The 11146-nt window shown below is 41.5% G+C and overlaps 2 protein-coding genes across 2 annotated transcripts in view; both read left to right on the plus strand.

Moving 5' to 3' along the window:
* Position 1: 1 nt before the first annotated feature.
* Positions 2-4663, plus strand: LOC102033365 (bone morphogenetic protein 7-like; the record flags this gene model as incomplete). The annotated part of the gene is made up of 5 exons (XM_031061667.1): positions 2-182; positions 277-416; positions 1132-1248; positions 2401-2602; positions 4218-4663. Coding segments are annotated over 5 exons (1086 nt in total), but the record flags the coding sequence as incomplete, so codon positions are not given.
* Positions 4664-7120: 2457 nt separating this feature from the next.
* Positions 7121-11146, plus strand: part of DRGX (dorsal root ganglia homeobox) — a 26025-nt gene continuing 21999 nt past the window's right edge. Inside the window, exon 1 of the mRNA XM_031061671.1 lies at positions 7121-7239. Within this exon, the coding sequence (XP_030917531.1) occupies positions 7121-7239 (119 nt within the window). The remainder of the gene's footprint in view (positions 7240-11146) is intronic.

Below are 11146 nucleotides of genomic sequence, written 5' to 3' on the forward strand. Positions count from 1 at the left end.
GGCGGCCTTGCAGCGCCTGCGGGAGGTCTTCGACATCGAGGAGCTGCCGCCCGACGTGCTGCCCCGCAAGAAGCCGCCCCAGTTCATGGTGGATCTCTTCAACAAGGTGGCTGACGCCAACGGCATCACCCGCGCCCCGGGGCTGCTGCAGGGAGACGTGGTGCGCAGCTTCGAGGACCGAGGTGGGCCCGGGCGACGGGGCCGAGCCCCGGTGAATCCGGGGCAGGGGGCAGGCCCGAGGGGTCTGGCAGTGTTCTAAAGAAGGGTCTTTTCCAGTTCACGTGAACCACCACCACTTCTACTTCGACATCAGCGCGATGGAGAAGAGCGAGCAGATGCTGAAAGCCGAGTTCAGGGTCTTCAAACTTAAGAGGGCACATCGGTCCAGAAGGTCCGACACGCAACACTTCTGCAAAGTAAGTGGGGAAATATTTAAACACTTAATTCTGCTATCTTTGTTATTAATACTGAAAATAAGGAGTGCAACTACGTGTCACACAAACCTGCTTTGTTGTTATTTTTGTTTTGTCATCCTCACTCTTTCTTTGCCTCCACCATGCAGAAGTAATCTAAAGTTTTGACTTCGGCGTTATGCTGACCTGTGTGCTATGGCAGTGGGCCTTCCCTAAAGATACCAATGTCAGACCTGTCCCAAGTGTACTTTTCGAAGATTTGAGATATTTCGAAATTCGAATTGAAATTTATCTGCTGGAGCTGCTCTGAAAAATAGTGGTAGCAGCCAGGGATTCATGGGAAAACAAGGTGGATAAGGAAATTGAGTGTATCTATTCCTCTGGCGAAGGGCAGGATTGGAGTTTTTGCAGACCTGAGGACAAGTATGTGAAGGAACGGAAAACTTTGACGGTATCAGGTGTTCAAAACAGGATGGGGATGGTTAGGATAATTTTCTATAGTACCTATGTCAGGTATCCTGCCTCTGAAGTAGATGTGTGTAGCGATAACTTTTTCTGTTAAACTGTCCCAAATCTACTTTTTACCTCTTTTAGAGTGACGGTACAGTTTTACAGCTGTGATGTAGCAGAAGCCTGCATAATCTTCATCCTCCTAGTTTGCTGTAAGAACAATCAAATTAATTTCTTCTTGGTTTTGTTGTATGTTGCTGTTATTTAGGTGGAAGTGTATGAGCTCTTGGAGAGTGAAAATAAGCCACAGAAAAAACATCTCATTGCATCGAGATTATTGTCCCTCTACACGGAAGGCTGGGAAGTCTTCAACGTCACACAGACAGTAAGCAGAGAAGTCTGGCTTATTTTTTTTCTTAAACTCTTGAAATGACACCTTACAACTCCAGCATTGCCATTAAGCTGGGTTTTGAGGTCAGTTCAAACAGAAGGGACAGCAGCAGAGGGAGAAGCTTTCTCTCTACCCTTAAAAGTACACCTGGTGCTACCTGAAATAAAGAAGTGTTTTTGAGCTGCTAGGAGCACAAGCATGGTGAGAACTGAGTAACCCAAACCTAGCCAATTAAGGGACATCAGGCCAAGTACTGATTAAAACCTTGTGTTAGTCTTTAGACTGCCAAAGCAAACGGCATTGGTTGCCTTCTAAGAGTAGGTTTTAATTTCTCCTTTTTATTCTGGCAGCATTTCTGTAGAGCAGTATTGCTTCAACGTTGTGTTTCCGGAGTTTGTCATGGTTGGATTGCCTGTCATTCAACTTCTGCCATAGACTTCTGTATCTGTGAGCTTCAGGATCTGCTTTGTAGTTATCCATAAATTATAATTGTAGGTGAATGCCTTTCCATAGCAAAAGAACCCACACGTGGATTAAAGCTGTATTCTGGGACAGTGTTTTTCATTGCCTAAGCTTTATGATCAGACTGAACAGTGTGCTTGGATGATTGGTTGAGTTCCATCTTAAGTCATAATACTCCTGCTAGAGAATGACCTGGCCTAATCGATCAATGTGCAATTATAACAATTAGATAAATAAATTTGCTTGGTTGTGAATTTCTTCAGATGCCATGTTTTTTAGATTTACATAAGTCTTAACGGTATGAAAAGTCTGGAGAGTTCAGATTGCTATGAAAAATAAATTTCTGCTGAAAGTCAGAGAGAGCTTATTTTGATATTAAAAAGTGTTGAGTGTACACTCAAGTGCTGGTAAATTCTTTAAAATTAATTATCTTTATGTAAATGTAGCTTTGGGGAATCCGTATGCTATTTTGTATATTAAGCATTGAATTACTTGTTTAAATATTCAAGTCAATGGAGTCTCAGCTATAGTTATCTCGCTTCTATTATAATATATGTCCTTATGCTCTCATAGCTTGTTGCCTATTCTCTTTTCCTAATATAAACTTATTATAAACATTGCTTAATTGTAATGCTGTAATTAGAATATTGAAACAATATTTTTTCTTTTCCTTGTCTTCACCAGGTTTCCAAGTGGGTTGGAAACAGCAGCTCCAACCATGGCTTTTGGATAACTGCGACACATGTTTCCAACCATGGAATGAAACACGACGTGGTTACATTTGCCAAGAGCCAGAGCACTTTGCAGGAGAGCAGAAATGCTCTCCTTGTTCTCTTCACCAACAGTAACAAACGGAGGTCTCACAGCTTCGTACCCTCCGCTACAAGTAAGTGCACTTTTAGAGTATGAATGGCCTGTTCATCTTCTGTCACCTCCTGCTACCTCATGTAGACCTAACCTCAGTTATTTATTTGGTTTATTGCAGTATTGAACAGGTTTGAAGTTTTGCTTTGTCAGTGATCTAAATTTGATTTGATAGTCCTTTCTAGTAGGTCACCAGCATCCTAAATTGCCCCTCCCCTCACAAAAACTGTGTGTGCCAGAAATATTCCTAAGGAGAATCGGGTTTATTTAGTTTGTAAAGGGGTGGGAGTTCTATTTTTTAAGTACTGCTTATATTATTTTTGTGGTGGTGAAATTTGCATGAAAATTGTATGTTAGGTTTATACTGAACAAAACTCAGTGACCTGGAATGCTTTGTCCGAATTCCGGTAAAGTATCTGTAAGTAGAGTCATTAAGTGTGATTTTAAGAGTGAAAAAGGTTGTTAAACAAGCAATTTGAACTTCTCTGTCCTTGGTTTTTAAGCACCTTTTTAACTTCAATGACTAATTAGCATTGTGACTAAAGGCTGCTTTCATCAAAGACAACGCCCTCGTGCCTTAAAATACAAAACAGTGTCTTACCTCTCCCACTGGCCTTAGTGTAAAATCAGCTAAGGCTGGATTTTAGGGCCTGATAAATGCAAAGAGCTTGAAGGAGGGGCAAAAATCATGCTGTTCTGGCTTTCCAGGCTTTTCTGGTAAACGGTTGTATTGTCATATTAGAAGCTAGGTAGGACAATATTAAGAAGTAGGTGGTGAAATTGATTAGAAATAAAATTTTAAAATTAAAAATTAGGCTGGTCTGTTTATTTTTGTTTTCCAAATAAAAATTAATAGTGAAATCCTAGATCTAGTTTAATAAGCATCAAGCTCTGCACGGGATACTGTGTCAGGATTGAGAAATTTCTTAACGAAGAAACTCTCCAGACCTGCCCGTTGTTAGTGGTCAGTGACCACACAGATTGTTCTACATATCAGTGAGTTCCAGCTTATGTACATGGATCTCCGTGGATCCCAGGGCTTCTCAGAAGACACTTTAAGCATCCTATTGTCAGTACACTTCATTCCTTAGCAGTGTTCTGTAAACCTGGTGATGGTTTTTTCTAGGATCAAAAGTTTGAAAAATACATTTTTTACAAAGTTACTTAGCACGTTACCAGGTTGCTGCACATTCTGCTTTGCAAGTGTATGGGTATAGTTCCTGGGAGAATACTGGAGAGAAAAAGGCTGTGATCTCCACCCTCTGTTAGCACTGCCCAGAATAATGTGTGTTGTAGGAGTGGCTGTGTGAAGACAGTTAATACCATTCTGACTAGATTCAGCCCTGAAGAGGAACTGTGGAGTTCAGAATATTTGGTAGATCATTGTGGTGTTTTTTTTTTTTTCCTATTTCTGCTAAACTGGGGCTTTTCCAGGACACAAGATTTGACAGATTAGGAAGTATGGCTGAAGTGGCAATTGAATACACACCCCTTCTGGTACATTCACAGGTTAGGTGCCGTTTTAAAATCTGCTCTGAAGGCTTTGATGTAGATTTACTTAATAGACTTTCACATAGAATACCATACTTTGTAAATGAACTTTGTTTGTGAAATACTAACATACAGCTTCCTTTCAGAATCAGAAACAAACCACCCTGCCAAATCTTCACGTGTTCCTCGTGACACTGCTGTCAAGGAAAGCAGCAGTGCCAACATGAGCAGGAGATCCCGAGCTGCTGCAGCCCCTGCTGCCAGAAGCCTGTTGGCAGCGTGTCACAGGAGGGAGCTCTATGTGGACTTCCATGCTATTGGCTGGTCAGGATGGATTATTCACCCAAGTGGATACAATGCATTTTATTGCAGAGGATCCTGCATCTTCCCTTTGGGGGAAAGTCTAAATGCAACAAACCATGCTACAGTTCAGTCCATTGTTTATACGCTGAAATTGTCTCAAGATGTCAGCATGCCCTGCTGTGTGCCAGATGAATTGAAGTCCCTCAATCTCCTCTACTTTGATGACAAACAGAATGTCGTCCTTAAAAATTATAAAGACATGGTGGCAACAAGGTGTGGTTGTCATTAGCAAGACTTCTTTTTTCTCTGCATTTGTGTGCACCTGGATTCAGTTCCCCATTTGCCACTGAAGATACTAAAGGAGATGGCATTTCAGTTTACAGGGCAGGAGAGACAGAAACTGGTCTGTGCTTCAAATCCTGCTCCTCTCACCATGGCTGTGGGAAGGTGGCTGGCTTGTGAAGAGCTGTGGACTTCAAGACCTCCATGGAGTGCTCTTTGAGTGCTGTTCACCAAGGAAAATATTAAAATCAGGAACTTGCTATGTGAAGGAGTTGAAGCACATTAGGTTGACTGTTCAAATTAAGGTCTTGTTCTGTATACCAAGGCTCAGAATTTCTAGTGATTTAACAGACATGGCATCCTGCCTCCATCCAGGATGGGATGCAGGTGTCAGTAGCACAGCCCTAATCAGTTTTGGATGCATGATCCAGTGGGGATGTGAAGTCCTACTTGGAGCTTTCAGGGTAAGTATTTGCTCAGAGCTATTTTCAGAGGTTTCTACCACTTGCAGATCATGCATTACCAGGAAATGGACTTCTGAGCTTTATGCGGCTCTACCAAATGCAGAGAATTCCTCGTAAGTCCCCATGGGACTTGCTAGCCAGTCTGAAGGAGCCCATGGGTCAGTATTTGTCTGGGAATCAGCATACTTGGCTTCTAACTCAGGGCTGCAGTTCTGTGGTGAGGCAGTGCCTGTCCCTGTAATGGCTGTCAGGGCGTGTGGCACCAGAGACTGCCTCTGTGTATTTGCTGTACTGTGGGATCCTAAGCTGGGTCAGAATCCTCGTGGTTTAGTAAGAAGAAAGAAAACCATGGAGCTTTGGAGGTCCATGAGAATGTGCTAGATACTGGCCTGGTCCAGTGTCTGTGGCAAGTTTTGTTAGAATGTACACTGTACCTGCTGATTCCCTCCCTTCTTTGAAGAATAGAGGGCACAGGCTTGGATGGGGCCCCTTGAGATCTTTCAGTGTCCTACATTTTCCTGCAGCTTACCAGCCCATTGCTGTTTCTCAGTCAATTCATTGAGGTGTATCTTAAGCCTGGTTGGTTTCTTGTTTCCATTAACCCTTGAAGGAGGCTGACCTCTCACAGAATGTGGCATCTCCCTTGGCTAGAATCTTCATGGAGAATTTTTTTACTCCAATGAGACTTAAAAAAAAAAAAAAGTAATGTTTTTCTTTCTGTAAATACTGATGTGTATAATAAATTTATTTAATTTAAAACCTAAACACTTGGGCTATATTAAATTAATCTGAAATATAGAATGCAAATTTTTAAATAAATGTAATGTAACATTGGTATGGTTTGTGTGTTGTATTTGAACCTTTCCTAGAGTCATGAATCAAATAATTTTCCAGAAGAAAGGACGTTCCCAATGGCTTCAGTGGGTACTGTATCAAGTCCTTTGTGCCAAAGAGTATAACAGATAAGCAGGATAGATAGACATGTTTCCCTTCAGGGAGTATCCAGTAGTTATTCCTCAAGTGGAAGTGTTTTGGTCTTGGTATGTGGTTGCCCTGGTACAGTAGAATGTAAAACTGGTAGCAGGGTGGTTCTAACTGCTGCAGCAGCCACACCCAGCCATGGGATTCAGTGCCATTGCCAAAGGAACCTTGGGAAGCATAGAGAGCCAAAAAGGATTTCCCTTTAACTGTTTTATTTCCCAGGCTGCTCTTATGCACTTTCCCTTTCACAGCAGAAGTACCTGCAGTGTTTTCACTCTGTAGGAACTACGCCTTGGGAGTGGCAAGATGCATCTACCGTGAGGGTCTGGACCAGGTTGTTTCTGAATGGTGACTTCTGTTGATGTTTTATTTTTGCTTCTTGTGGTAGAGGCCCTAAGAACTGAAGCCAGAAGTTTTTACTGGCAGCATTTGGAGTGGATTGGCAGAGGCAGGATCTGTGTCCAACATTGCATCTTCTGTCCATGCATGACAAATGCTTCCAGCACCATTAGCTGTATATCAGCTTCATCCTTCACTGCTCAACCCAGAGAACTGCCCATTGTTTTTCTAGGATGTCGTAATGTGTTTCTTGTTGTTTCAGATGCCAGGAAAAAAATTTCTACTGAAAAGCAAGTATGATTAATAAATAAATGATGGGCACACTGAATATTAGCTAACATAGTGCTGCCCTACAATAGGTGAAATATGCACAGGCAAGCTAGGAGCACTAGGTAGTTTTGCACACATTAAATTATTTTTTTTCTGCACCACTCAACTTAGTCTTATTATGCCCCATTAAACCCTGATAATTAAAACAAAATATATTGGAATTGTTTATCCTGGACTTTGTAAGGAAATGAGGTTCATAATAATGCCAAGGGAAAAAATTTACACTACACCACAACTTGTAATTAGAATAACAATTAAGCACAAGTAGGTTCTTTCTTTTTGTTGCCTTTTTTTTGTTTTGTTTTGCTTTAAAATAAAGGTGAATTTTCTTCTCATTCATTAACTGAAACATGTACAAATTCCAAAATAAGAAGAAAATCCTACTCACGGTAGAGCTGAAGGGTTACACTCAGCCCTATGACAAAGCATTTGGTCCAAGTTTGGAACTAAAGTGGTCCAGGCACGTGAGGTATGTGCAGTCACACTCTGCTCCTTAAGGTGGGGGGAGCGCTAAGCCTTGTCCTGACAACATGGCAGTGGGGTCTCAGTGTGTTGTGGGGGAGAACCAACAGTAAAGAGCACAAATTCACAGGAGTGGTCTCCTGATTGTAGAAATGTTTGTTTTAAGGGATTTCTGTGGTGCTTCTATCAAGTGGTCTCCTGATTGTAGAAATGTTTAAGGGATTTCTGTGGTGCTTCTATCACAAGGTATAGATGATGGGCAGGTGCTTCTTGGCACTGAAGCAGGGGAAAGGATCTGCTGGGGGTGTCCAGGTAAGGCAGAAACGATGGGCTTGGGAAAATTGATATGAGGCGATTTACTTTTTTTAGGGGTGGGCACAGGGATGGGGTGAGCTGGGGAGGAAGAGGAAACTTCTATGTGCCTGCCCTGAGGAAGCTGGAGCACAGCGGTGCTGTAAGCTCTCTTCTATCCACTCTGCAGGCTGGAAAATGCTGTTTGGTATGAGGCAATCTTCTAGGAATGCTCGGTGTTTCTTCCAGACTGCCAAGGGTAATTACTATGTTCCTGTTCTTCATGTAGGAAATGGGGCAATTATTTGAAAGAGCCGTGGAGGATAGTATTTATTCATAGTCCTGGAGCTTGGCTCCGGGAAAGAGGAGTGACTGGATGTCTATGGTAAATTCCAGGGCTTTCCTAACCCTCCAGACTATCCCCAGTCCCCTCCAGATTGCACATACAAATGCGTGTACACACGTGGGCTCATTCTTATGTACACCCACGTGCACATGGATTCATGTTCAAAGGCAGTTTCGCTCCTGGTTCAGCCCCAAGGATGGTGCAACTTTCCCAGAACTGAGATGGAGTGCTTGCGCTAATGTGAGAGCATTGCCACATCCAGAGGGTGCATTTCAATGGCTTTGTGCAAAAGTATGTCACACCTAGGCCACTTCTCTGCTGGCCTGGAGTGCAGCCCGCCTCCAAGGAGAGTAGTTAGTAGGTGTGAATTTGCCTTACCTTTGGTGAATGAGACAACTGTGAATTAAAGCAGCTAGTAAAATGTTTCATTTCTTCCTATTGGGTTTACTGCTAGAAGCCATTCATAGAATAAAAGAGACTGCTAACTTTCTGTTGTCACAGAATGTGTGCAGCTTTAGATTCTTGCATATACTAACTGCCCTTACTCAGAGCTAGATCATGGTCTGCCTTATCGTGGAAAACAGAAGCTGCAGATTTTCCCTGAGAAAATGACCCGATACTGAGAAGTGACTAAACTTTAACTGAAACCACGATTTGTTGATGCTGTAAATTCAGGCCTTGTGACACAAAGCAGCATAAACCCCAATATGCTGGTTCAGATCTGCTCACAGAAACCTTGCTTGATTAACCATTAATTTGCATGGTATTGTCAGGCAGCACAAAACTGGCATGTGTATTTAAAAATCTTTGTAGATTTTCTGCTGTGATCCACATTGTAATCAACTCTTCATCTGCATCTTATTTTCTGCTTAATGTGCTGAGCCAGTGTTTGTGGCCAAGCAACTGTGTCCTCAAAAGCCATAGACTGAAAGACCTTCCCTTGGAAGTCTTTATTCAAAACTCTTGCTTAGAAGACTTGTTTTATCTGAGAAGAAGCGCCTTTATATGGTATATTCACTAAAAACTCAGATAATGCCCCTGAAAATCAGTGTTGTTTTGCCTCATCCTGGCATAGACCCTGCCTGTGCTAAGCGCAGGTTTGGTAAAGGCGCAGCTTCAGGCAGAGAGTGGCTGATACTGAGAAAGGCACCTGGCAGACTAATCTGGTGTGCCACTAGAGGTGCCACAAGGTTCCTTCTTGTTTTCCATTGAGAGGGAAGGCAAGAGTGAATTATGGGCTCTTCATAGGATCCTGGCCAGCTCTGAAGGGAAACATACAGCACTAAGAGAACTATATGGAGGGCAGTGGTGAAAGTCTGCGTGTACATACATGAAGCTTTTTTCAACCTGGGTTGAATAACACTTGCCAGGACATAAACAAGACAAGAAATCATGGGATCAGGCCTGGCATACTGAATGACTTCTCGTTGGTATGTAATTTAAGCTAATATCCCTTTCAGTCTCATGCACTTCCTTTGCCATGTCATGAAATTTCTATCCAATTCAATTGATTGCTTAGCCCTTGTCTAGGTTCTGAGACCTTCCTCTCTGATGTTGCATGTTCCTTTATCTAACAGTCATGTAAGTTCTGTTAACAACACCTCTCAAATGAGAAGAAAATATATACCAGTATATGCATACCAGTATATGAAGTCTCCATTAAAGGCAGAAGAAGAGAGAGAAGGAAGGCTTACTATAAATGGGACCAGGAATGTAGAAGTTCAATTACCAGAATTCATTTTCTTTGCATATGTTAAACCTGTTGTAGCTACTGTAACTAGCACATGCAGATGGGTCCAATTGCTGCTTTCCAGCTTGACCTAATTGATACTCTGATTTGCAGTCACCTTACCTCTATGAGTCCATGTTTCATTACATTTTACCCTTGCTCCTGAAATCCTAAAATTCCCATGGGGAAAAATAGACTATAGCAATCTAGAGCTTTTGTGTATGAGCTGACAATCCTTTCTCCCCTGTAAATTTCTTCATCTACCCATGAACAGTGGAAATACAGTAGGTTGACAAAGAGGCTTATTAGTTACCCCCAAATACTCCTTATTTAGGCTGGCATAACTACTTATAACTCACTGGGAGTTTTACTTAAACGCTGAATGAAAACTGCAGTGATATAAAAGCTTAGAGATAATTTCATAACCTAATTGGGGTGTTTATATTACAGGACTCTGCTATTCTCAGTCCCTGCCTGTAATTGCAAAGAAAGAGTTCTGTGATGAGGAATGTGTCGGTATTTTCCATGTAAAATTATTTAAAGAAAAGCTTTTGAAATACGAAATCATCATGGTTTTAGCTTTAAATAAGCAATTCAGTCATCATTTAAAAAAAAACCTCTAATGTCTCCTGCAGCTTTGATTTCAAACACGTCACATTCTTCATTAAAGCAATCATTGTTAAAACAGAGGGACATAAAGCAACATAGGATTTATTCCTTCATTAAACTGATGATCCGTATATGAAGCCAATTAACATTATGAGTCTGGTGAACATCAAGTGTAAAGAGGTTACAGAAAATTAAAAGCAGTCACCTTGGTCTTTAGATAAAGAAAGAACACTTTTACATTATAAATTATAAGAGTGTCCAAGCGGGACAAATCGGCAAATTTGGTTAATTGGAAAATACATTTTACTGCACATGAATTAGGATAAAATAACCTTTTAGCTGCTAGCCTTTTTCTGTGGCCAGGTATTAAGAATCACGGGAAAGGAAGCATTTGGACATGGAGGGGCAGGAGAGCCATTTCATCAAACTGAGCTGTTCCTTGAGCTTTCGAATGATCCCCTCAAAGCTCAGTGCTTCCAAGGAAAACATCCATTCAGTGATTTTGCTCAGCAGTTCAGCCCTAGGTTTTGTTTTCATGGGTGAAATATAAGAGGTGTGTTTGTGTGTGCAGCACAGGAATGGTTCTGCTCTAAGACAGACACAATCAGTAAAGTGTCTATCCTGAATTATATTTATTTGGACTTTTTCTTGCAGACCTAGTAACTAATATTGACGTCACAATAGTCACAGTAATAACAACAATAATAATAATCGCAATGAAAATTAAGTTTATGAAGGAGACTTTACCTTTACATTAAAAGGTTGGTTTTTTTTCCTGAAATATTGTAGCTCTGTATGTTATTTCACTCCTGTTTTAGTGCTTTGGTAGGTCGATCAGAGAAACTACCCGAGAAATACTAGTCATGATCCCAAACAACTTACTGCATATTTTTTCCACTGTAGTCTCAGATTGGCAGGAAAGCTCCTGCAGCAGGGGGA

This window comes from Geospiza fortis, unplaced genomic scaffold (assembly GCF_000277835.1).
Source record: "Geospiza fortis unplaced genomic scaffold, GeoFor_1.0 scaffold130, whole genome shotgun sequence".
Taxonomy (NCBI): Eukaryota; Metazoa; Chordata; class Aves; order Passeriformes; family Thraupidae; genus Geospiza; species Geospiza fortis.